At 62.6% G+C, this 24,334-nt stretch overlaps 3 protein-coding genes across 8 annotated transcripts; 2 read left to right on the top strand and 1 right to left on the bottom strand.

Moving 5' to 3' along the window:
• The first annotated feature begins 72 nt into the window (after positions 1-72).
• Positions 73-10,460, top strand: ATG9A (autophagy related 9A). Its single transcript, XM_074828903.1, has 14 exons — positions 73-228; positions 565-608; positions 1,943-2,007; positions 2,304-2,465; positions 2,569-2,710; positions 3,658-4,406; positions 4,728-4,881; positions 5,107-5,286; positions 6,155-6,400; positions 6,703-6,923; positions 7,318-7,435; positions 7,631-7,850; positions 7,994-8,136; positions 8,221-10,460. Exons 1-14 carry the CDS (start codon positions 126-128, stop codon positions 8,224-8,226), a joined length of 2,553 nt encoding a protein of 850 aa, XP_074685004.1. The 5' UTR covers positions 73-125; the 3' UTR covers positions 8,227-10,460.
• Positions 10,461-10,732: 272 nt separating this feature from the next.
• ABCB6 (ATP binding cassette subfamily B member 6 (LAN blood group)) lies at positions 10,733-17,812 on the top strand. Of its 3 annotated transcripts, none has more exons than XM_074828893.1 (20): positions 10,733-10,872; positions 11,764-12,295; positions 12,849-12,986; positions 13,273-13,462; positions 13,672-13,764; positions 14,021-14,213; positions 14,300-14,421; positions 14,507-14,616; positions 14,703-14,768; positions 14,904-15,029; positions 15,119-15,195; positions 15,301-15,364; positions 15,462-15,547; positions 15,658-15,715; positions 15,897-16,001; positions 16,418-16,592; positions 16,827-16,939; positions 17,049-17,143; positions 17,334-17,402; positions 17,499-17,812. In XM_074828893.1, exons 2-20 carry the CDS (start codon positions 11,780-11,782, stop codon positions 17,623-17,625), a joined length of 2,523 nt encoding a protein of 840 aa, XP_074684994.1. In that variant the 5' UTR covers positions 10,733-10,872; positions 11,764-11,779; the 3' UTR covers positions 17,626-17,812. The 3 variants fall into 3 exon arrangements, with proteins under 3 accessions (XP_074684994.1, XP_074684992.1, XP_074684993.1); XM_074828891.1 differs by lacking the exon at positions 10,733-10,872 and adding an exon at positions 11,010-11,090; XM_074828892.1 differs by lacking the exon at positions 10,733-10,872 and adding an exon at positions 11,040-11,090 and having other exon boundaries at positions 11,746-12,295.
• A 344-nt stretch (positions 17,813-18,156) lies between these two features.
• ZFAND2B (zinc finger AN1-type containing 2B) lies at positions 18,157-24,281 on the bottom strand. Of its 4 annotated transcripts, none has more exons than XM_074828899.1 (9): positions 24,143-24,281; positions 23,201-23,295; positions 22,628-22,759; positions 21,821-21,972; positions 21,231-21,338; positions 20,994-21,063; positions 20,369-20,445; positions 19,748-19,829; positions 18,157-19,497 (listed from the first exon to the last, which is right to left on the bottom strand). In XM_074828899.1, the coding sequence occupies exons 1-9, from the start codon at positions 24,195-24,197 to the stop codon at positions 19,459-19,461; spliced, it is 810 nt and encodes a 269-aa protein (XP_074685000.1). In that variant the 5' UTR covers positions 24,198-24,281; the 3' UTR covers positions 18,157-19,458. The 4 variants fall into 4 exon arrangements, with proteins under 4 accessions (XP_074685000.1, XP_074685001.1, XP_074685003.1 ...); XM_074828900.1 differs by having other exon boundaries at positions 19,748-19,826; XM_074828902.1 differs by lacking the exon at positions 19,748-19,829.
• Positions 24,282-24,334: the final 53 nt, after the last annotated feature.

Below are 24,334 nucleotides of genomic sequence, written 5' to 3'. Positions count from 1 at the left end.
CAGTCACGGGGCGGGGCGGGCCGGGGGGGAGCGGGCCGGGCCGGGCCGGGCCGGGGCCGGGGGCCGGGGGCCGGGGGCCGGGGGCCGGGGGCCGGGGGCCGGGGCCGGCGGCGCGGGGCCCCGCCATGGCCCACTTCGAGACGCAGTACCAGCGCCTGGAGAGCTCCTCCACCGAGTCCCCTCCCGGCGGCGGCGACTTGCTCGTCCACGTTCCCGAGGGCGCCAAGTGTGAGCGGCGGCACCGGGGATCGGGGCCTGGCCGGCGGCGGGGGGGCGGCAGCCCGAGCCTGAGGAGAGCTGGGGAGAGGGGCGGGGAAGCGTGGGGCGGCGGAGGCCTTAGAGAGCGGCGGTGTCCGGGCTGCGGGGGGCAGATCCAGGCTGGTGCGGGTGGCTGGCGACGGGGAGAGCAGCCGGGGACCGAGGGGAGCCGGGGCTGGGGGCTGTGGGGCTGGTTTGCGGCCTCAGGGAGCCCGGGACGGGGGGGAAGAGGTGGGGCTGTGCCCCACACGCAGGGAGGCTGGCAATGCCGGAGGGCCCCTCACCCTGCGCTTCTCCTTCCTTCAGCTCCATGGCACCACATCGAGAACCTGGACCTGTTCTTCTCTCGCATATCCTTTCGCAGGGGTGGGGTTCAGGCGGGATGCACCCCATCGCCTCCTGGGCTCTCAGTGCTGATGGAAACACTGCGTTTGATGTAACTCGGAGCTGGGGCAGCCTCTGCCCCTTCTTGTAGGACACCACGCAGCTCCAGAGGGGCTGGCGGTGGCACCTGGGGTGCTGTCACCCAACACTGAAGGGACAGACAGGTTCTTTTAGGGATCCTTGGCAGAGTGATGATGGTGCTAAGTTGTAATTCCAATTAAAGCTTTATTTTCTTAACAGGATTTTATTATTAGCATAGTGTTCATAATCAGAGTAGCAGAGGATTTCTGTAGGCAGAATCGGTGTAGTACAATTCTGTAAGTAGCATAGTACAGAATTTTATACCACCACTTAACTTACGGTTTCTAATCACCTGGACTCTGCAGATAAGTTCTTAATACATGGTTTGCTGTATCAGTATAACAATTGTAATCTAGACTCAAAAATCATGTAAAAGAGTAAAAGTGACTCGGTCCTCGGAGGAAGCAGACAATGGTGAGGGTGTCCTTGGCTACTGGGGAGTCCTGGGTCTCACCGTCTAGCAGCAGTTGTGGTCCAAGTTCCCACTCAGGACTTGTAACTCCTTGATTTTGCAGACAGTGCTCTGAGTGCTGTTTTACACCTCCCTGTTCTGTGACGGGGTCATCACTGCCATTGGGTTGGCCAGGTGCCTGGGACCTTGAAGGCCAGCATGAAAGGGAGTAATCAGTCTGGCACTCAGGAATCTTGAGACTGGTAGGGAGGAGAAGAAGAAATCTGTTTGGTTTGTCTACTTGGTTCACAGGACCTTCAAGGCCTGATAATGAGGGAAAGGGAACTAATAGGTTTCTTGCTCGATCACAGAGAATGGCTGCTTGCCTTATAAAATGGCGTTAGTTATGCTAACCACATTACCAGGGGTCAGGAGCAGGGGTTACTGGTCATGGGTGCCAGGGGTATTAAATGCATTTTTGCCTGTCTCTGTGGTGTCCTGCTCTGCGCTGCCCACCCTTGTGCGGCCTGAAGGCAGGCTGAGTTTCTGCTCTGTGCTGGGACAGACCCCGCTCTGGGTGTTGGGTGGGGGAAGAAGGGAGCTGGGATGGAGCCAAGTCCTGTTATCCCAGCTGTGCTGTACCCAGGCAGAGTGTGTTTCTCTGCAGTGGAGAACCAGCTTGCTGCTGAGTAGGGGTGTGAGGGGTTTTCCGTTGGTGGCAGAGGGAGACAACTGGGAAGCTGAAGATGCCAGTGGGACAGAAGCCTCTCCATCCTTCCTCAGAGGGAAGGAGTCCTCCAGACTGTTCTCCTTGACTGTAGCTTTCACGTCTATAACCTGCATCAGAAGAATGGCTTCACTTGCATGCTCATTGGAGAGATCTTTGAGCTCATGTAAGTGCAGGTTCCCCCTCTGCTGTGGCTGTGACAGCTGCTCGGTAACAGCCACAGGAATCTGCCAAGCTCCTGCAGCTGGGTGGATGGGAGCACTCCCTTTACAGTTGTCCTGTCTCCCCTTCATTAGGGTTTTCTGTGCCCCAAACCTGCATTCCACTTTGAGGAACTGGTGCCCTTGAGCTTTCGTGCCGCCATGACTGTGGGAATGCACCTCAATGGCACATCACCCTGCCTGTCTCCGCACTTTGGGGGCAGAAGAGTGATTCCCTCACACCTGCTCCCTTTTTTCACAGGCAGTTCATCTTTGTGGTGGCATTCACCACCTTTCTTATTAGCTGCGTTGATTACGACATCCTTTTTGCCAACAAAGCGGTAAATCACAGCCAGCATCCAAGTGAGCCCATTAAGGTGACTCTGCCAGATGCCTTCCTGCCTCCAAATGTCTGCAGTGCAAGGTAGGGGCAGCGGAGGGCATGTTAGCCACTGCTCTTGCTTTCTCAGGTACTCAGGGCACCTGCCAGGGCCTGTTTCCCACTACTTGCCTTTTCTTGCTTGCAGAATCCAGGCAAACAGCTTCCTCATCTGCATCCTGGTGATAGCTGGGGTTTTCTGGATCCACCGACTTGTCAAATTTATCTACAACATCTGTTGCTATTGGGAGATTCACTCCTTCTACATCAATGCCCTCAAAATCCCCATGGTAAGTAGCTGGGCCAAGGGCCACGTGCGAGGACGCTAAGGGACGCGGGGGGCATTTGCTGGGTGGTTAGGAGCATCTCGCATGCGCTGCTCTCTGGAGCCAGTTTCTCCAGGAGTCCTGTACCAAGCGCTCTTCCCTCTGCTCCATAATCGCATGGGTCTCCTTTCGGCCTCTTCTCCAGCAGCCAACTTATTCTGTGTTAACTCCTCTCTGCCCAGCCTGCCTCTCTGTCTGCTGGCACACGCCTATGCCATCTGCCACCCAATATGTTTATTCTTCGGTGATGGCCTTTTCTGTGATGCCTTTCAACAGAGTAGGCATAAGCGAGGATATCCTTGTAGTTCCCTGGGCTGTGGACAACATCATCTTCCTTGTTCACTGGGGGGGAAGCTGAGGCATGGAGCTACCTAGTTGGTGAAAACCACACTGGAGATCGGTGTGTCAAGGATGGGGTTTGAGGCTTGCACGTATATCCTAGTCCAGAGTCCTTGCTCTGATGGACAACATCAAAAGGTGTGTGTGCATCTTTTGAGGAGAGACAGTGTCTTGAGAAAGGTGGGGTGAGCCAAGAAGCTTGGTTTGTCCCCAGCTTTTCCACAGGCTCCCTCTGGGACACTGCTTAAGTCCCTTCCCCTCTTGACTCCAAATGGCAGCTCTGGGAGGACCCGTGGGAGCCTGGAGCTGTGTTTGTGCCTCCAAGGCAGTTGGCACGTGAGCGGCTGGGAAAGTCAACTGCGCTAATCTAGGGGTAAAGGGCACCGGGGCAAGGTATGGGGTTTGCTCGCTGCAGGCTGAAGCGGTGCAGGGCGGTGCCTCGTGTCCCGATGTTGCATGTGCCTCGTCAGCACCCCGAGGGGTGCGCTGGGTCCTGCTGTTTGGGTGGGCTCAGCCCAGCCTCTGTCCCTGGACACATCCTGCCCCTAACCTTGCCACTTGCCCCTTTCCAGTCCACCCTGCCCTACTACACCTGGCAGGAGGTGCAGGCCCGCATCGTGCAGATCCAGAAGGAGCACCAGATCTGCATCCACAAGAAGGAGCTGACAGAGCTGGACATCTACCACCGCATCCTCCGCTTCAAGAACTACATGGTAGCCATGGTGAACAAGTCACTGCTGCCCATCCGCTTCCGCCTGCCTCTGCTGGGAGACACCGTCTTCTACACGCGTGGGCTCAAGTACAACTTTGAGCTCATCTTCTTCTGGGGGCCCGGCTCCCTCTTTGAGAATGAGTGGAGCCTGAAGGCTGAGTACAAGCGGGCTGGGAACCGCCTGGAGCTGGCTGAGAAGCTCAGCACTCGCATCCTCTGGATTGGCATTGCTAACTTCCTCCTCTGCCCCCTCATCCTCATCTGGCAAATCCTCTACGCCTTCTTCAGCTACACAGAGATCCTGAAGCGGGAGCCGGGCAGTCTGGGTGCCCGCTGCTGGTCTCTCTACGGCCGCTGTTACCTCCGTCACTTCAACGAGCTGGACCACGAACTGCACTCACGCCTCAGCAAGGGGTACAAGCCGGCTTCCAAGTACATGAACTGCTTTATCTCCCCGCTCCTCACTATCGTGGCCAAGAACGTGGCCTTCTTTGCTGGCTCCATCCTGGCTGTGCTCATCGCTCTCACCATCTATGACGAGGATGTACTGGCGGTCGAGCATGTCCTGACCACGGTCACCCTGCTCGGGGTGGGCATCACGGTGTGCAGGTGAGATGGGTCTCTGCTGCCCCTGTGCTCCTGGCAGCGCTGTGGGGAGCAGTGGGGCTGACAACCGTCCACGCAAACGTGCTCTTTGGTTGCAAGTAGATGTGAATCTGCCTGAGTGAAGGGCAGGGCTGGGGTGAGTCAGGGGCAGGGAGGAGAAGGCAGTAGTGATGGCCTTGTGTGCAGTGGTTGTGTGGGCTGGGCTGGCAGGAAGCTTTGGCTTGGGCGTGAAGGCTACAGGTGGAGCCGTGACACGAGCCGGTCTCCCTGCCCTCCCAGGAACTGAGGTGTGATGCTGTGATGTTTCCCTGCCCTGTCCTGCAGGTCTTTCATCCCCGACCAGCACTTGGTGTTTTGCCCAGAGCAGCTGCTGCGAGTCATCCTGGCGCACATCCACTACATGCCTGACCACTGGCAGGGCAATGCCCACCGCTACGAGACCAGGGACGAGTTTGCCCAGCTTTTCCAGTACAAAGCGGTGAGCTTGGCTTTTGTGGGGCTGGGATGGGGACTCGCCCCCACTCCTGCAGGAGGGAGAAGCTGCCGGAGAGCCGAGCAGCTCCTGGGCTGGCAGAGGAACAAGGCAGCTTTCTTGGAGACACCCTGCCCCAGAAGATGGAGGGTTGGACCTGGGGGCTGGCTTTGGGTTTGTGGGTTCTTGACATCCTCAAGCTTGTGCTGAGCCCATCATCTCTGTGCTCAGGTCTTCATCCTGGAGGAGCTCCTGAGTCCTATCATTACGCCCCTGATTCTCATCGTCTGCCTGCGGCCCAAGTCCCTGGACATCGTTGACTTCTTCCGCAACTTCACCGTGGAGGTGGTGGGTGTGGGTGACACCTGCTCCTTTGCCCAGATGGACGTGCGCCAGCATGGCCACCCGGCGGTAGGTCCCCTGGCTGGCGGGAGAGCATCCTGGGCTCCCCACCAGCATGCCTGGTCCTTTGGACCCATGGAAGGCCGTAACTCACCACTCCTGGCAGCCCTCAGCCCAGCCACCTGCCTCTCTGCAGGGTGTCTGGGGCTGCCAACACAGGTCACCAGCCCCAGAAGGCTCTTGTGGCCCAGCTGTGATTATCAACTTGGTATTTTGTGAACCAGGCTTTGTCATTTCTTTATTTGATGTCGTTGCATGTCTTCACAACCAAAAGTCCTGTGTCCTCGGGAGAGAGGCTTGGGGATATTTGGGCATTTAGAAAGCGTGACCACTGAGAACTGCTTGTGCCCAGGAGAGAAGCAGCCTCGGGGAGATGGGAAGCATTTTCCATTATGTAAAAACCTAGTGCAGAGGGAAAGGGGATCCATCTGTTTCCTGTGCCTGGGAATTTAGATTACTTGCCAGGAAAGACTGCCTAGTGACAAGGCCATGAACTAGGGATGAGTTGGACTCACTGTGGCAGGAAGCTTTTAAGAACAGTCATTTGTTGGCTGTAGTCACTCCTGCTGCGAGCTGGAGAGTGCAAGACGAGGCTTTCAGCTCTGTATTTTGTGACTAGTCCCCATCTCTCCGGTTCCCTTGCAGCGATGCACGTTCTGGGGTGGACGTGGAAGACACTGTGCTTGCTGCTCCTTCCCCAGGCTGTGAGAGCTGAACTAGTATGGATGGGGCTTTTGGTGTAGCGCCTGCTACATGTGGAGCCGTGGCTTAGCTTATGTGGGTGTTGCGTGCTTTGCCCAGACTGATCGCAGGATTCCCAGGCCTGGTGGGGATGTAAAGCAGATCCCATCCCTCATTACCTGTCTGTGTTCCGCAGTGGATGTCAGCAGGAAAGACGGAGGCCTCCATTTACCAGCAGGCCGAGGATGGCAAGACGGAGCTGTCCCTCATGCACTTTGCCATCACCAACCCCAAGTGGCAGCCGCCCCGCGAGAGCACGGCCTTCATCGGCTTCCTGAAGGAGCGAGTGCACCGGGACAGCAGCGTGGCGCTGGCTCAGCAGGCTGTGCTCCCCGAAAACGCCCTCTTCAGCTCCATCCAGTCCCTGCAGTCGGAGTCGGAGGTGCCCAGGGTGGGGGGGATGCGGGGTGTTCTTGGAATGCTTGCTGGGTGCTGGCAAACTGATAATCAGGCCCTCTGGGCAGTTTTGCTCTTGCCTGGGCTGTATCTGGCGATGCAAATGTGATAGATCAGCACTAGTTGGGACTGTTGCTGGGTTTCTGGAGAAGGCAACAGGCTGTCCCGGGGCCCTGTGAGGTGGGAGAGGGGCTGAGAGAGCTGGGGTGCCTCAGTTCTGTGCTGCTGGCAGGGATCAGCCCTCCAAGCCTGCACAGGACAGTGATTCTCTCCCTTTCAACTCCACAGCCTCACAGCCTGATTGCCAACGTGATAGCGGGCTCCTCGGCACTGGGCTTCCACATGGGCCGGGAGGGTCAGGCCTCCCGCCATCTCTCCGAAGTGGCCTCAGCCTTGCGTTCCTTCTCCCCGCTCCAGTCTGCCCAGCAGCCTCCCAGCAGCTTTCAGACGACAGGAAGGGATGGAGAGGGAGCCCAGCCTCGGGGCGCCAGTGCCATGACAGCCTCTGGGTAAGCTGCAGGCTGGAGAGGGGTGACCAGACACCTGTGCATATTCCTTAAACTCTTGTCCGATTGCCATCCTGTTGTCCTGGATGCACGGTGGCATTTGTCTCTGCAGCCTGGGACAGTAAGGGACATGTTCATAAGCAGAGTTGGGTGCTTAGGCTGGCGCCAAAGGACAGTGTTGGGGTTCTGGTGTTCTCCTGTAGGTACCACTGTGGTAGGGAAGAGGCAGTGCCACAGCAGGGCTGGTCATCTTGTGCACCTGGGGAGATGCTGCTAGAGGGCTTGTTCCTACCTAGCCCAGGAGTGGGTCTCTGCAAGCCTGACAGGAGAGCGGAGAGGGGCTGGGCGGTGTGGGGGGCACCTGGGCAGCAAACACCACTTGTGTGTCCCATGGCAGTGCCGATGCGAGGACCGTGAGCTCGGGGAGCAGCGCCTGGGAGGGTCAGCTACAGAGCATGATCCTGTCGGAGTACGCCTCCACTGAGATGAGTCTCCATGCACTCTACATGCACGAGGTGAGCAGCCTGGAACTGGGCCAGCCAGAGAGGCATGGGGCCAGGGCAGGCCGGACTGGGGTAACCTGACTGGAGTGACTGGGATACCAGTGTGAGTGAGAGCCGAGACCAGTGTGTGTACAGTGCTGGGGAGAGGGTGTGTTTGGGCGTCTGGGCTCTCCCACACAGCTGACTCACCTGTGTTTTGGCCTGAAGTTGCACAAGCAGCACACCCAGCTGGAGCCCGAGCGGCACACTTGGCACCGGCGAGAGAGTGACGAGAGCGGGGAGAGCGCCCATGAGGAGCTGGATGCTCAGCGGGGTGCCCCCGTCCCCATCCCTCGCTCTGCCAGCTACCCCTTCTCGCCGCGGCAGCCTTCTGAGGAGACGGCCACGCTGCAGACCGGCTTCCAGCGGCGATACGGTGGCATCACAGGTACGGGAGCCAGGGAGGAGGTCTGAGCTCTGGGTCAAAGCCCCATATCCAATACCCTGTCAGGACTGGCACGAGCAGCCTGCCTGCCCCTGAAGACTCACAGTCCCCCAGGGAGCTAATCTTCCTCCTTGCCTGTCCTGCAGACCCAGGCACAGTACACAGAGCCCCATCGCACTTCTCCCGCCTCCCGCTGGGAGGCTGGGCTGAGGATGGGCAGTCAGCGAGACACCCAGAGCCTGTGCCAGAGGAGAGCTCAGAGGACGAGCTTCCACCACAGATCCACAAGGTAGGGGTGAAGGCTGTGGCTGAGAGAGGAAACGTGTACTTAGGATGGTCCTGATAGGAGCCACACCACCTCTCTGTCTTGCAGGTATAGCCTTGTAGACTGGGGATCTCGCGGGGGTTGCAGACTGGGAGCTGCCTGGGCAGCAGGATGTGGCATCATCCTGTTTCTTCTCCCGTCCTGAGTGGACCAGTTAGTCCCGGGCTCCATTTTGTGGCCATCAATTGCCGAAGAGACAAAACTGCCAGGCCGGCGGCTTTGCGGTGGCACCTTGTGTCCAGCCATGTGTCAAGTCAACGCCACTCTTGACTCTTGTGGGGTGAATGCGTGTGTGAGTACATACATGTGTCTGTGTTCACATCTGTGTCGTCCGTGTCGGAGGATCACTGCAGAGCCTGAGAAAGCTGATGTGACAGGACTAGCAGCGGGCAGCTGTGAACTGGCTCGGAGGTGGCAGCAGCAGCTACTGTTTGAGGGGATGTGAGATGGCACCAGCTCCAGATATCTGCCCAGAGCTGGGACCTGTCTCCAAACTGAAGGCAGGAGCCATTCAGGGGGGTCTAGCTCAGCCTGTAGCACCACACCTGCCCTCCTCGCAGCCCTGAGGAGGTGCTCAGGACCATGCTCACCCTCTGGAGAGGACCAACGTTGTGCCCCTCAGCCCAGAGCAGGACAGCAGTGGGGCATCACCCACCCCTCTGCCCCAGCGTCCTGCAGAGGGATGGGCCCCGGCTGCTGCTGGTGTCGGTAGGGGTGGGATCTAGAGCTGGTGGGAACAGCTCTGGCCGGGATCCGGGGATGCTGCAGCCCTTCGCTGACTCTCACGACAGCTGGCCCGTCCCCTGCACATGAGGAAGGGGCAGTGGGGTGAAAGTCCTGGGTCCCTGACGTCTCTCCCAGCTGGCAGCCTCTGTGCCGTACCTCTGGGCTAGGGCAGCATCCTCCCCCCTGCGTGGCGCCCACAGGCTGTGGGCTGCTGTGGGCCCTCCTGCAGTGCCAAAAAGACCCCAGCGTGGGGCAGCCTGGCGTCTCCCAGGGGTGCTCACAGCCCCCTCAGAGCCCACCCTGCAGGTCTTGTGCTCTGTCTATTGGTTCCCTTCCCCCAGGCATGATAAAGGCCTTTTTCCCGTGCCCAGAGTGTGGTGCATCGGGTCTGTCCTCCTGATGTGGCCGTTTCTGTGGTATCGGGCCTTTCCTCTCCCACAAGCAAAGCTTCAGCGTGTCCCACATCTCACCTGGGGGCTCCCAGCTCCTCCTTCCTTCCCGAGACCATCCTTTTGCTTGCAGCTTGGCTTTGGCTGCTGTGAAGACCATATACCAAGCAGCTGGCTCGTGCCTGGCGGGGCGAGGAGGGGTGCCCTGAACCCGGCAAGGAGAGGCAGACCCCAGCCCAGCCTTGGGGGGGTGGTGGGGGATCGGGAGCCCAGCTGTGCAGTGTGGCCTCGGACATGACCTTCCCACCATCCTTCTGGTTTCCCTCTTTTCCAGTGGCAGCTTGTGAGGATCTGCATTCCTGCTAACCCCTGCCAGGCTTTGCATTCCCCTCGCTCCCTCCCTCTCTCCCCTTGCCTCTGGCGGGGGCTTCTTGCTTTTGCCATGCCCTCCACCAGCGCCGCAGCCCTTCCCCTGCCCCCCCTGCAGCCCAGGGCCACGTTTCTCCCGCTGCCAGGGTGCTCACCCTCTGCCCTTTGAGCCTGGGCTGGGCACACTGCTGAGCCGCCTGCCCCCAGGGGTGCGTGCACCCGGGTAGCCAGGGCAGGAGCAGGGCTGGGGTGCTCGCGCAGGGGCAGGCTCTTTAGGGGTGGCGATGGGGAGGGACAGACCCCACTGCTCTGGGGTCTGTGGGAGACCAAGCGGAGCGCGCTAAAGCAGAGCTCGGGCTGGGGATCAGCTCTCTCCTGCGGGGGTCAGGACTGAGCCAGGCGGAGGGTCCCTGGGCCTGGGTGCTGCTGGGGTCCTCCCACGTGGAGCGGCCACAACAACCCCGCAGCAGCTCTGCCTTGGGGCTGTCGTGGCAGGGTAAAGGGAAACTGAAAGCAAATTCCCCAGGAACCCAAAGCTTTCCTGTGGCTGGCAGTGCCCTGGGGCAGGGGAAAAGTCAGGGCCTTTCCCTGGGCTGGCAGGAGGGAGAGGCCAGAGGCCGGGCAGGAGCAGGCCGGAGTCCTTGCCGCATGTTTTGCTTGTGTCGTCAGTGTCCCATGTGCATGACGAGCCGCTCCTCCTCCCGGGGCGTGCGGGCGGGGGGTCCCTGGGGAGCGCGCTGTCGCCCCCCCCGTGCCCTCGCTGTACAGCTGTAGAGCCGTCTAATAAAGATGGGCTGTATCATCCCTGCCCGCCTCCGAGTCTTCCCTTCGCCCTGCGGCACCGTGGGGCCCCCCTGGACCCGGCCACGGCTGCGGGGCACCGAGGACGCCGGACCAGCCGGTGCCACCCCGGCTGCTCCGGCGGGGCTGGGAGCTCCGTCCCGGGGGCCGGGGGGGGGCAGGCAGGGGCTATATTTATCCCCTGGAGGGCAGCGCCCCGTCCTGCCTGACCTCTGCGGCGGGCAGGGCCCTGCCTACGGCGGCGGGGGCTATCGCGGCACCGCAGGGGCGGGCTGGCGGCGGCGATAAGCGGGGTGCCTCGCCTCGGCTTCGGGGACCCCCCCTTGGCCCCCAGCCCGCGAGTTCGTCCGGCACCGCCGGCACCTCCCCGGCCCCGTCTCCGCAGGGGGGGCGGTTGTGGGGCAGGGGGGAGCAGGTCGGTGCAGCCTGGGGCTGGGCACCGGGGCCCGGCGGGGGGGCGGGCACACACCGGGGGATGCCGGCCCGGGGGTGCGGGGCGGGGGGGGCGCGCAGGAGCCCGGCTGGGGGGCGGGGAGCGGGGCGGGGCGAAGCGGCGCCGGGGCCCGGCTGGCGGCGGCGGGCGGCGGCGGCGCGGGGGCCCGGAGCGGGTCGGGGCCGGCGGGCCCGGGGCAGGTGAGCGGGCGGGCGGCGGGGCCCCGGCGGAGCGGCGGGGTCCGGGCAGGGCGGCGGGGCCGGCGCGGCGGCTGCGCGGGCGGCCCCGGGGCCGAGCGGCGCCGGTACCGCCCGGGCACTGCCCCGGCACGGGCCCCGCCTCGCCCCACGCGTGTCCCTCGCCCCGCGCGTGCGTGTCCCCGCGTACGTCCCCCTGCCTTTGCCCTTGCGGTGCCCCCGCATTGCCCAGCGATTCCCCCAGCGTCCTCCCGCATTATCCCCGCCTCGCGCTGCCGCTGCGTTTCCCCCCCTTGCTCCCCCTCTGCCCCCCAGCCTGGTCCCAGCGCCCCACTGCCTTCCTACCCCTGCGGCTCTCGCTGCCCCCCGCGTCCGAGCTCATCCCGCAGGGCCCAGGTGGCTCTGGGGGGGGGGCGGTGCGGTGTTACCCCCCTGCCCAGGGCATTGCCGGGGCCCACCAGCGGATCCCGGCGTGGTGCTCAGGTCCCTCCCCACGCGAAGCTGGCCCTGCTCGCCTGCACGGCGGGCTGCGTGTTTCACACCGTGTGTCCGCGTCCAGCCGGTGCTCACCCCTGTCCCCGTGAATGCCCCCCCTCCCCTTGGCCGTGCCAGCCCGCCCCAGCCGTACCCCACAGCTCATCTTGAGACCTTGCTCCAGCCCCTCTTCTCTCCGCAGCCGGTGACCTGCCAGGATGGTGCTGATGGGGGGCTACTGTGAGGGCAACAGCTCCGTCGCCCAGGCCTGGGTGCAGCAGGGCTTCCAGCCCTGCTTCTTCTTCACGCTGGTGCCGGCCGTGCTGCTGAGCGTCTGCCTGCTGCTGGGCGCCCTGCAGTACGCCTGCTACGTCCGCTTCGGCCGTGCCATGGAGCCCAAGTACATCCCCCGCTCCCGCCTCTACCGCGGCCAGGTCCTGCTCTCCCTGCTCCTGGCCCTGCAGCCCCTCGGCGGGCTGCTGTGGCAAGTGGGGAGGCCGGGACGGCTCTACGGGTACATGTTGCTGCACGCCTGCCTCTGGGCCCTTAGCTGGGGCTGCGCCGTCGCCCTCCTGCAGCTGGAGCACACGCGGGTGCTGGCGCATGACCGGACGCGGGGCCATGGCACCGTCCTCCTCCTCTTCTGGGCGCTGGCCTTCGCCGCCGAGAACCTGACCCTGGTGTGCTGGAGGAGCCCGCTGTGGTGGTGGGCGCTGGAGGACACCAACCAGAAGGTGGGCTGGGGGGCTGTGGGCAGGGGAGGGGGCTGAGGGAGTCATTTGGCAGGGGGGGCTGCAGCATCGCAGTGCTGGGGTGGGGTGTGTGTGCCGTGCCCTGCCATGCCCAGGGTGTGCACGCTCCCGGGATGCACCCACGCATCTGCTGCGTGTCTCGGCCCAGAGCCCAGCTATCACCCATCTCTCCATGCACCCGTCCGGCTCAGCTCCTGCTTCTGCCTGGCCCAGCCCTAGGCTCAGAGGCAGGGGGTGTCTGCCTGCTCCCCACAGCCCTTTACCCCCCTGCTCCCTCCAGGGTATGGGCACCCCAAGCCAGAGGGTGCAGAGCCAGATGCAGAAGGAAGGAAGGAGAGGGTCTGGGTGCTGCCTGAGGTGCTGTGCTCAGCTGGGGGATCCCAGTGAACTGGCATGGGATGTCCCCTGTCCCCTGGCTGCACTGTACTCCATCCCCCTGCCCTGCTCCTTGCCTCTCTCAGCTCATACCCATCCTGTGCCTGGCCGTGCCGTGCCGAGGGCTGGCTGTGACACTGACCCCCTGCTCTCTGTCCAGGTACAGTTCAGCTTCTGGCTGCTACGTTACCTCTGCACGTTCATGCTCTTTGTCCTGGGCATGAAGGCCCCGGGGCTGCCCCGCAAGCCCTACATGCTGCTGGTCAACGAGGAGGAGCGGGATGTGGAGAACAGCCAGGTGAGTCCCAGGCCCAGAGCAGTCTGGGGACATGGCCAGGGAGGAGCTGGAGACCAAACAGAAATACAGTTGCCCTGGGATCAGCATCTTCAGGAGACCAGGGAGGAGTGAGGTTTTGGGCTGCCCAAGCTCCCTGTGTGCTGTCAGCAGGATGCGGCCCTGCTGGGAGGATGGAGTGGGCACCCTGGGAGGACAGGGCTGGTTTTCTTGGTGGGGTGTTCTCCGGGGCCGTTGCCAGCTGGGCTGGGGTTCCGGGGCAGTGACCCCTCGCTCTGCTGTCCCCCAGCCACTCCTGCCTGATGCCAGCAGGACCACCTCCACCTGGAAGGATTTCCGGAGGAAGCTGCGGCTGCTGGTGCCGTACATGTGGCCGAGAGGCAACCACCTGCTGCAGGGGCTGGTGCTGTTCTGCATGGCACTCATGGGGCTCGAGCGGGCCATCAACGTCTTCGTCCCCATCTACTACAAGAACATCGGTGAGGCGCCTGGAGCTCGGTGTGTGAGGCTGCCCACGGCCTCACTAAGTGCTGGGGGCTGTCACGACTGGCCTGGGGGGCTGCAGGGACCTGGCAGGAGCAGGCTCCAGGGCGTCAGGGACCAGTGCTGGGTGCTGGGGCTGGTTTCTAGAGGGCACCTGGCGATACTCCCTGCTCCTCTGCCCTGACCCTTGCCACCCTCTCCCCAGTGAATGAGCTGACGGAGGGCGCTCCCTGGCACACCCTGGCCTGGACTGTCTGCATCTACGTGGGGCTGAAGTTCCTGCAGGGTGGAGGTGCTGGTAAGGACCACTGGGAAGGACGGGACGTTGGGGAGAGACGGCGCAGGGCACATTGTGCTGGGGCTGGGGTGGCCGGGGAAGCCTGAATGCCCCCATCACTGCTGCTCTCTCTTGGGAGCAGCAACCAGGACTGGTTCTGGGTTGGGGACAGCGGGGGGGCCCCATCCCAAATCCCTCTTTCCCAGCTGGGCCTTCCTAGCTAGCTGCATGCCCCGGTGGTGCCGGTCCTCGCTGACCATCCCATGATGCCTCACAGGCTCCACCGGCTTCGTGAGCAACCTGCGCACCTTCTTGTGGGTGTGGGTGCAGCAGTTCACCAACCGGCAGGTGCAGGTGCAGCTCTTCGCCCACCTGCACGGGCTGTCCCTGCGCTGGCACCTGGGGCGTCGCACCGGCGAGGTCCTGCGCAGCGTGGACCGGGGCACCAGCAGCATCAACAGCCTGCTGAGGTCAGAGCGTGCCCATGGCAGGCGGGGGGTGGCCGGGCAGCCCCACCGGGCCGGGCTGATGCACCATCCCCCTTCCTGCCCCCCAGCTACATTGTCTTCAGCATCATCCCCACCATTGCGGACATCGTCATCGGCATCGTTTACTTCACGTCGGTCTTCAGCGCCTGGTTTGGCCTCATCATCTTTGTGTGTATGAGCCTCTACCTGAGTGAGTGGGGGATCGGGGTGCAGGGGTGCCGTGCCAGGCTGTGGGACAGTGGACACCTGCTGACACAGCCCCCTCCTGCCCACAGCTCTGACCATCTTCATCACCGAGTGGAGGACCAAGTACCGGCGGGACATGAACACACGCGACAATGAGGCCAAGTCCCGGGCTGTGGACTCGCTCCTCAATTTTGAGACGGTACCGTAGGTGGTGGTGGGGGGCTGAGTACTGCCTGGTGCTGGTGGGGCTGATCTGGATGCTGACCCTGGCTCTGTGTCCTTCAGGTGAAATACTACAACGCAGAGAGCTACGAGGTGAACCGCTTTAATGATGCCATCATTAAGTACCAGGTACAGGGCGCTCAACACCAGTGAGGGAGTTGAAGGGGAATGAGCTGAACCTCACAGGCACCTGCGGGGAGGATGGAATTCACCCTGGGTCTGGTTCAGAGGCGGCAGCATCCTGGAGGACTTTGCCTCTTCCAGGTCTCAGAGTGGAAGGTCAGTGCCTCACTGGGCCTCCTCAACCAGACCCAGAACCTGGTCATTGGCCTGGGCTTGCTGGCGGGGTCCCTGCTCTGTGCCTACTTTGTCACCGAAAACAAGCTGCAGGTAAGGCTAGTGCCAGCCTGGGCAGCCCCCGACCTGGGGTGGGGCCCTGGGGCTGGTGGTGACAGGCAGCTCTCCCCTGCCCCTTCCAGGTGGGGGACTTTGTCCTCTTTGGCACCTACATCATTCAGCTCTACACGCCGCTCAACTGGTTCGGGACTTACTACAGGTAATTCTGGGAGCTGCAGGAGTGCCTGGGGTCCTGCTCCCCATGGGCACCTGGGTTGGGATGTGCTCCCCCAAACCCTTCCCTCTGGTCTTCGCCCCCTTCCAGGATGATCCAAAACTCCTTCGTGGACATGGAGAACATGTTCGAGCTCTTCCATGAGGAGCAGGAGGTGGGTGCCACCTTCCCAGACCCAGCTCCCTGGCATGGCCCCATGGTCCTGCCCTGGGGAGGGGCTGGCTCTGAGGCCACATTTCTCCCTCCGGCAGGTGAAGGATGCGGTGAACGCCGGCGACCTGCGCTTGGAGGCCGGGCGGATCGAGTTTGAGAATGTGCACTTCAGCTACATGGATGGGTATGGGATGGCCAGGCGCAGGGTGGGACGAGCCGAGCTATGGGGCCTGGCACAGGGACGCGGGGCAGCGGAGGTGGCCCTGAGCCCCCCTCGCCGTCTCCCTCTCCCAGGAAGGAAATCCTGCAGGACGTCTCCTTCTCTGTGATGCCTGGGCAGACCCTGGCCCTGGTGAGAGTGGGACCTTGGGTGTGGGTTCACTGCTGGAGGGTGGGATGGGGGAAGTGGGGCTGGGAAGGACGGTTGTGGGAAGGACAGATCCCCGACGGGGCTGGCCCTTCCCTGCCTGGCCCCTGGCCTCCAGCAGCGGGGAGTCTCTGCTGTCTCCAAGTCCCTTTACCTTCACGTGCAGGTGGGACCTTCGGGCTCGGGGAAGAGCACCATCATCCGCCTGCTCTTCCGTTTCTACGATGTGTGGGGTGGCTGCATCCGCATCGACGGGCAGGACATCTCCCAGGTGAGGGTGGGAGGCCTCCAGGGACCAGTGTGGGGGGGACACCAGCTCCTTTGGGCCTTGCAGCACTGCTTGGTGCAGGCACTGACATCTCCCCGGGGCAGGAGTGAGCACACAGCCCCCACAGCCCCTTTGAAGGCTGATGTCTGTGCCAGGAGTGGGGTGAGTGGTGCAACTGCGGGACCCCTGGGCTGAAATGCAGGAGGCTGGCCAGGGCTCCCCAGGAAGGGCCAGGGCGCTGGCAGGGACCCCCACTGCAGGGTGGAGATGCAGCTGAGCCTGTGGTCCAGGGGGGACCCTGGAGCAGACATTCTGTGAGGAGTGGGGTGTTGGGCTCACAGCTGAGGGGTAGGATTGGGTTTGGGGGGGGTCTTTGTGGGGATGTGTGTCTGGCTGAGCCCTACCCCCTGCCTCCCCAGGTGAAGCAGGCGTCGCTGCGTGCTCACATCGGGGTGGTACCCCAGGACACAGTGCTCTTCAACGACACCATCGCCAACAACATCCGCTACGGACGGATCCTGGCCACCGACGAAGAGGTGCAGGAGGCAGCCCGGGCTGCTGACATCCACGACCGCATCCTCTCCTTCCCCGATGGTGAGACCCCCGCCGTCCCCTCCTTGCCCTCCTCTGCCATCCTGGGGTCCCCTACGACCTTGTAGCTGCCCTCACAGGTGTCCTTGGGTGAGATTCCCCACGGGGACACCCACACAACCCTGTGCCTTGCTTTGCCTCTCCCTGCTATCTCTCCAGTGTTAAATCAGCCCCTGGGCAGGGATGGGTTGAGGCTGTGCCAGGTCTTGGAGCACATTCCTGCCCTTGTGCCTGCAGGATACAACACCCAGGTTGGGGAGCGGGGGCTGAAGCTGAGCGGCGGGGAGAAGCAGCGCGTTGCCATCGCACGCACCATCCTGAAGGGTCCTTGCATCATCTTGCTGGATGAGGTAACGGCAGCAGCCCCCAGCCCAGCCTCACCCCGCTCTGCAGCAGCCCCTGCCCCAGTAGCGGCTGGCGTTGCCTGCATCCCTTCCCCATGCCCTGCCTCTCCTGCAGGCCACGTCTGCGCTTGACACAGAGACCGAGAGGAATATCCAGGCCTCCCTGGCCAAGGTCTGCGCCCACCGCACCACCATCGTCGTCGCACATAGGTAGGGACAAGGGGAAAGGGCTGATAGGCGCAGAGCTCTCTGAGCTGGCCAGCACCCCCCAGAAGGGGGCACAGACCTGTCGTCCTGCTCAGGAGGTGACAGCCCCTGTGATTGTGGCTCCTTGCACTGTGTAAACTCCCCCAGACCCTCTCCCCTCTGAGCTAGAATAACACCCTGCCTTTCTCTGCAGGCTCTCCACCGTGGTGGGCGCAGACCAGATCCTGGTGCTCAAGGACGGGCGCATTGTGGAGCGAGGCAGGTGAGCACAGTGGGAGGGCTTGGTGCTGCCTGCGGGGACCCCCTCCCTGGCTCTGGGGCCAGCTCAGGACCCTGCACCCCCACACTCTCCCCACAGGCACGAGGAGCTGCTGCAGAAGGGCGGCGTGTACGCCAGCATGTGGCTGCAGCAGCAGGCCGGGGATGAGGGCGAGAGCAAGGAGCGCTGCCCCGAGAAGCCCCCGAGCAGCAAGAAGGGGCCGTGAGCGCAGCTGGGGGCTCTGCTGTGACGCTGACCCAGGGCCCAGGCCCCCATGCTGCCAGGAAGCCCGTTGCTGGCTGTGGGCTGGGGCCCTGCGTGCCCCAGGAGCTGCAGGGGCTGGGTTGACACTCCACCACGTTTGTACTGGTTTGTTTTGCTGTTGTGTAGTTTCTTAAACCAGGTCCTTCCCAGCTCCGTGCCTGTGTGCTCTGGGCAGGGTACGCACCTGCAGGACCCCCCAGGAGCCGTGCTCTGGGCAGGGGCAGGCAGGGTTCCTGCCTGTGCCCTTGGGTCAACCAGCCTGAGCTCCTTGGGCTTAGGCAGGCAAGGGGCAGAGCAGGCTGTCAGCGCCTGCCCCATCCCTGCACAAAGGGCTCTGCCTGGCAGGGAGCTGCACTCCAAGGGCAAAGGAAGAAGCAGCAGCACCACTGGTGTCCACTTCACCCCCTGTGCCCCCCCCCCACCTTGCACCCCTATCTGCAGAGATGCACCACTCTGGGCTGGACACCAAGCAGCTGCTCCCTCAAAGCGCCTCTACACCTTGTGCTATGCTTTTATTTTGTCTCAAGCAGCACTTTGACAAGTCTCAGCACTCCCTCTGCTGCACCTGAACCCACCTCCTGCCCCAGGGAGGCACCACCAGCAGATAACTAACCCCACCGCCAACTGGGTGCTGCTGGGAAGGGGACAGCCCGGCCCTGTGCAGAACCAGGCACAGCCCTGCAAGCAGGAGCGGTTCCAGCAGGGAAGCTGGAGAGAGCGGGTGGGAAAGCAGCACCGCTCTGCATGGCTGCAGACCCCCCTGAAAGAGGCCAGCAGGACAAGTACCCCCCACCCAGGGGTCAGCTCCTGCCTCCCAACACCAGCAAGGAAGGGCTGGCTTCATTTCAGGCTCAGGGCTGTGTTTGCAAGAAGGGGTTCTGTGCTGCTACCCAGGAGGGGATCCCCTGCAGCACAGCTGGAAAGAGGGAGGGGTTCCTGCCCCAGCAGCATTAAAACAGGGCCCCAGGATAGTTTAGGGCAGCAGAGAGCAGCCAGCAGCAGGAAGGCAGCTGCAGCCCTCCCATGCGAGCAATGCTGGCACAGTCAAGTCAGTGCTGAGGTTACTTTTCAGTTAATGGCCCTTGTTAAATTAAAACAGAAAGGAAGTGCAGCTCTATTCAGTCTCAGAGAGGTCCTAGGCCCCAGGTGAGTCAGGGTAAGGCCCAACGTGCTCTTGTACATGCAAACAGCTGGGGAGGCACCGAGGGCCTGGGGAGCAGGGAAGGGGCTGCCTTCATGCTACTGGGAGGCTGCACATTCAGCTGTGCCACGCCCATGCAAGAGACCATCCCAGCTCCAGTTGCTCTTTGCTGCGGGGCTGGTGTGGCCCTCCCTGGAGCATGAAATCCAGCCCCCTGCTACTGCAGCAGGCAGCCGCATCCCAGGTGTACGTCTGAGCATGCAGAGATGTCCCCACATGGCCCTCCCCTCCAGGCAGGCTCTGCCCTTGCGCCCCAGTTCCAGCAATGCTGGGACATGGCTGTGGGAGCTCGGGCTAAGTTCACGCCCTGGGCTGCTGCTTGCTTTGGTCAGTGTGTGCTCAGCCTCCTCCCACACTGTCTTCAGCTCTCCAGGAGCATCAGCAATTTGCTACACTGATTTTAGACAGGTACTAGGGCTGAGGTGTCAGTGTGTGTGTGGTGGCTCGCTTACAGCCCCCAGGAAGATGACTTGTCCCTAGCGAGGGGCTCTTGTTGTCAGTGTCCAGGCCAGAACCCCAGGGCATCCACATGGGAGGCCGGAGCCGCTCCTCACGTCACAGCAGGATCCCACCTCCGCTGACATGTGTCATCTCCTAGGACATGCTGCAGTTTGATGGCTTTGAACCGTGCGCCTGGAACGGGAAGAAGCACACGGTGAGCAAGGGAAGACGGGCTTCTTCCTCTGTCCTACAAGGGGGCACATCCAGTGCTCAAGCCCTCAGGGCTGTGTGCTCAGCAGTGATGCTGAGCTGCCCTCCTGGTGAGAAAAGTGACCCTAGACTGAGCCCAGAGGAAGCAGAACCCAGGGAAGACCCCACCATGACAGAACCAGGTTGGGATCAGCCCCACCACCGTGCAGAGCCTACAGCCAGCCTCACTCACCTGCCGCTGTGCCTGCTGGTACTCGGCTTCGCTCGCTGACAGCGCCTGGGCCAGTGCCAGATCCTCCTCCTCCTGCGTGCTGCTGGGGACAGCGGTGCATTGTGTGCCTCGGCCCCCCCGGGCTCACCAGCCCAGCGTTCAGAGCCCTTCAGGGTGGCAGGATCTCCCGTCACTGCAACCCTCCAGGACAGCTAAGGGCAGGGGGCAACCGAGGATCACCCTCAACAGGCCAGGGGCTGGGGAGGGACCAGAGGGTCCAGCTGGGGCTGGCAGCCAGCACCCTGGGCCAAGGAGAACCACATTAACTCTAGTTACGGGTGTCCTCTGTGATCCACCTCTGTCATGCCCTAGCCACGCTCATTAGCTGACAAAGTGGTCAGACAATAGTTTGCCCTACTCTGTGCTGTCAGTCACTGTCCCCTCCCAGCCCCCCGGAGGGCTTGCTCACTGAACAGAGCTCCGTGATCGCTCTGGACTCTTCCTTTCCTCCCATCAGCCACAGAGAGGCATCATCCAGAGCCACGTGCTGAGAGGAATGTCATCCCGGAGCCACATGATGCTGCACTGGGCACCTCTCACACACAGGACTGGGGCATGACACCACGTGTCCCTGGACCATACCTGGGTGGCTGTGCTGAGCTGCGTGCTGACTCTGCCAGGGACATCTCCAAAGCTCGCTGCAGTGCCTCCTCCTCACTCTGAAACAAAACATCTTGTCACCAGCTTGGCTGAGGTGGCAGGAGGCAGCCCTGAGGGACACGTGGCAGGTACATTCTTGCCTGGCCGAAGGCAAGTGCATCTCCCCTCTCCAAGACCAGACACAGCCCAGGTGAAGGCCTTGGGCTCAGGACAGACCTGCAGCTCTCTCTCCCCGTGCCCGAGGGCATGCAGCCCTGCCTGCCAGTGCAGGGATCATGCTAAGAATACCAGTGGGAAGCAGCTTCCAGCCTCCTCCTCCACCCTTGGCTTGCAGAACAGAAAGAACACCCAGGGAAAATGGCCAGTGCACTTCGTCCCTCTGGGGAAAGCTGAGCACTATGCACAGCCACGAGCTGCCATTCGCAGGCACCAGAGCAAACTCTGATGCCCCACTGAGCATCCAAGATACCCGCTTGCCAGGGAAGGCACAGCTGGGGAGCACCACAGTCACCTACAGAGCGTGGGTTGCAAAGCAGTTGCTGCAGTAGCTCCCCAGGGCACAGGAACCACCCAAACCCACCCCAAATGCCTAGGCCAGGCCACTCACCAGCCCATTCTGCAGCATGACAGCTGGAGGGGTGGTGCTGTGAGTCTGCAACACAGCTGCTCTGCCTCCTCTGTGAACAGGAGAAGCTGGGTTACTGTCAAGGCAGGGAGCCCTGGTACGAGTGCACAGCCCTGCTGATGCACAAGAAGCAGGGAGCTGTTGCTCCGGCATCCCACAGGGAGCTAAGCTGAGCCTGGTCACGCCCACCTCAGAATTACGAGCTGGCCAACACCTTACCTGGCAGGGGCGGGAGAAGAGGGGCTGTCTGCTGGCCGGGCAGCTCCACTGCTCGATGTGGTGACTGTTTTGGAGGAGGATGCCTGGGCTCTTGCAACTGCAGCGTGCCTAGGACAGACAGGACAGAACTGCTGCACCATCATGGGCCATCCCTGGGCACTGGATACCCAGGGAGGTGAAGCTGGATAAGACGCCTCCCTGGCATCCAGTTCCCTCTCTTCCTGCTAACAGCACCCGTGCTGTGGCTCAGCTAGGCCCAAGAGTTTCAAGTGCCATTTTTCTCCTCAAAACACTGTACCAGGATAGGCAGAAGCCATCAGCTACAGAATAAGGGACTGGGCAGAAAAACAAGAACAAAACAGCCCGCAGGCAGTACCAGTGGCTTTTGCTGCAGGAAGGAGAGACTGTATACAGCTGTGCTGACTCTACAAACCTTAATGCTGATGGAGGATACCCCAGCGCACAGGGCAGGGAGTGCGAGAATGCAGCAGTCCCAGACAACGGGCCAGGAGGAGCTGGGCTTCTTCCCTGTCACCTGTCTGGCAAGCACAGCCCCATCCCTGCCAGCCCGTCTATCCCCAGGCCCTCACCCTGCTTTGGAGAGAGGACGCCCTGCCCCACTGCAGTCGTGGTCCAGGGGATGCCGGTGCTTGAGGCAGTAGTTCTTGTGGCACTGGTCACAGATCACCTTCATCATCTCCTTCTGCTTGCAGCCAGGCTTCAAACACTTGTTGGTGAAGATCTGAAAGACGACATGGCGGTGGTGAAAAGGAACATGCCCTGCAGGGCCGGGGCTGTCCCTTCCCTCCATGCCAGGCCCTGCGCACTGATCAGCTTTCTCTATCACAGCCTCTTCCATGGGGCTCTGGTGTTTGTATCTGAATACTAGTTTTCTTTAGATGGTTTATTAGTAATCCAGTAGTGCTTCAGTCTCCATAGACAAGGGCCTCCATGATCACAGAATGCACAGCAGGAGAGAGACTGCCTCACCCAGGGACTCCTGCCTGCCCTGCCAGGGCATTGGGGACAGCCCAGAGCCCTCCAGCTGCTGCTGGGCTGGATTCCTGCAGGGCCAGCTCCCTGCAGCCATTTCCTCTCCTAGCAAGACCAGGCAGCTAATTGCTGAATGCATTTTCCTGATGGCAGCCTGCAGTTTCCCATCCCCATCTCCCAGGTGGCTGCCCAGCCCCACTCCACCACCACCTCAGCCCCCAAATCACACCACAAAGCCCTGCAGATGCGCACACCTCCAGCTCAGCGACCCTTCCTGCCCTTGGCCTGCGCAAACAGAGATGGCACCAGGCAGGGACGAGTCATGTGGTGTTTCATCCCACCCCCAGGCTTCAGCAGGGACCCAGCGGAGCTCAGCAGCGAGATGGAGAGTGCCGAGTTCCTACCTTGCGCTTGCGCTGTGCAGGGTCAGACTTGCAGTCACGGTCAATGTGCTCACCCACCACGACATCGGGCATCTCCCCCCGCCTCACGGGGACTGGGGTGTTGCAGAGGGGACACACAGGGACCTGCACATCCTGTAGTGATAAGAAAAGGGGTCTGGGAGCACACAGCTGGGCAACCTTGAGTGCTGTGCGGCTATCTCTCTCCCCCTGTCAGGATCTGCCTGCCATGGCTTCCGCAGTGTCACCTGCGGTTTGAGGTCCTGCTCACCATCCTCCAAACAGCTTGCTGTTTGTGACCCAGCAGGTGCAACAGGCACAGACACACACTCTGGGAAGGGAAGAGAGCAGTGCTGGGGGATGCCCAGACCATTTCACCCAGTGGCAGAGGGTGTGTTGGAAGTCTGTGGCACTGAGACACAGACCCTGGCTTCCAGGGACACCTCCAGACTCAGCACACATCCCAAGGGGGATTGCCCAAGTGACCAAAAAAGTCACAAATTATTCTGATCCCTGGCTGGGAAAGCTCAGCAGCTCCGTGTGGGAGCCTGGATTAGACCTCCTCTCTGTGCTTACCTTCTTGTAGGCAGAGGTGCAGTCGTGCTGGGCGTAAGCGATGTGGTCAGTGCAGAAGATCTGCTCGCAGGCATCGCACTTCAGAGGGAGGAAGTCTGGGAGCAGGGAGACGCAGCAGGCAGAGCGTTGAGGTCAGTGCTGCCCGCCTGCGGCCCAGGGGCCTCCCTGACTTCCCAAAGCACAGCCCTGACCCGCAGCAAAGCCAGGGCCGCTCCTCTCTTCCCCCAGCTCCCGGCACGGAAACAAAAGGGTCCATAGCTATGTCTTCAGAAATACCTGGGGGCTCCTTCGCAAAACGTGCCCTCCCCGGATTCAGGAGTAGCATCCTGAAATCACTGCGGGCTCCCTGGGGGCTGCCGGCCTCACGCCAGAGGTGAGCGATACTGCCACATCCACCGCGAGGTTCACCCGCCCGGGATAACCCCCCCCCTGCCCGCTGCCGTGCGCCCCGGGGGAAGGACGGGCCCGCGGAGAAGCCCCCGCGGCACCGCCGTGTCCCGCTTCCCCAGCCCGCGGCACCAAGGGCCAGCAGGCGGGGTGCCTGCCTGGTCCCTGCCCCACCGCCCCCCCACCAAGAGCCATTCCCCGCGCTGCCGTGTGGCTGCTCCCCCGGGAAGAGCCGTGTGCCCGGGCACGGCCAGCCGGCGGCAGCCCCGGGCTACCGGCAGCCAGCTCCGCCCCGGCGGGACACCCGCGGGCAGAGGGAAGGACCAGAGGCCGCGGCCGCCCCGCGCCCCTCCGCCAAGGGCAGCCCGGGCGGCACGACCCGGCCTTCACCCCCCCGCCACCCCGGGAGGCGCCCGGCCCCCGCCTCCCCCCTCCCGACCGCAGAGGCCGCTCGGCGCCGCATAGGCCTGGGCCTGCGGCCTGCGGCCGCCTCGCCCGGCCGGGAGCAGGACCCGGCCGCCCGGTACCCCCCGCCCCGCCGGTGCCGCCCCTCACCCAGGCGCTGGCAGGCGGGCCAGGAGCAGTGGGCGCCCAGGTCCGGGAACTCCATGGCGGCCGCCGCGCCCCGTCCCTCCCCTCACTCCTACCGGCACCGGCTCGCGCCGCGCCCGCTTCCGGCACGGCGTCACGCGGCGAGGGGCGGGGCCAGCCCCGGCCACGCCCGCCCCCCCACCCGCGGCGGCCCTC

Source organism: Strix aluco, chromosome 6, assembly GCF_031877795.1.
Source record: "Strix aluco isolate bStrAlu1 chromosome 6, bStrAlu1.hap1, whole genome shotgun sequence".
NCBI classification, from domain to species: Eukaryota; Metazoa; Chordata; class Aves; order Strigiformes; family Strigidae; genus Strix; species Strix aluco.
The sequence above is the reverse complement of the archived record's forward strand: the minus strand, read 5'-3'. Positions and strand labels throughout refer to the sequence as shown.

Excerpts from the sequence above, each read along its gene's own strand:
- ABCB6 (XM_074828893.1), top strand. The coding sequence starts at position 11,780 with ATGGTGCTGATGGGGGGCTACTGTGAGGGCAACAGCTCCGTCGCCCAG. Across the intron at positions 15,548-15,657 it reads CACTTCAGCTACATGGATGG|GAAGGAAATCCTGCAGGACG; the intron begins GTATGGGATGGC and ends TCCCTCTCCCAG. Across the intron at positions 16,940-17,048 it reads GCATCATCTTGCTGGATGAG|GCCACGTCTGCGCTTGACAC; the intron begins GTAACGGCAGCA and ends CCTCTCCTGCAG.
- ZFAND2B (XM_074828899.1), bottom strand. The coding sequence starts at position 24,197 with ATGGAGTTCCCGGACCTGGGCGCCCACTGCTCCTGGCCCGCCTGCCAG. Across the intron at positions 23,296-24,142 it reads GCCCGCCTGCCAGCGCCTGG|ACTTCCTCCCTCTGAAGTGC; the intron begins GTGAGGGGCGGC and ends CCCTGCTCCCAG. Across the intron at positions 20,446-20,993 it reads TCATGCTGCAGAATGGGCTG|AGTGAGGAGGAGGCACTGCA; the intron begins GTGAGTGGCCTG and ends GTTTTGTTTCAG.
- ATG9A (XM_074828903.1), top strand. The coding sequence starts at position 126 with ATGGCCCACTTCGAGACGCAGTACCAGCGCCTGGAGAGCTCCTCCACC. Across the intron at positions 229-564 it reads CGTTCCCGAGGGCGCCAAGT|CTCCATGGCACCACATCGAG; the intron begins GTGAGCGGCGGC and ends TCCTTCCTTCAG. Across the intron at positions 2,711-3,657 it reads ATGCCCTCAAAATCCCCATG|TCCACCCTGCCCTACTACAC; the intron begins GTAAGTAGCTGG and ends GCCCCTTTCCAG.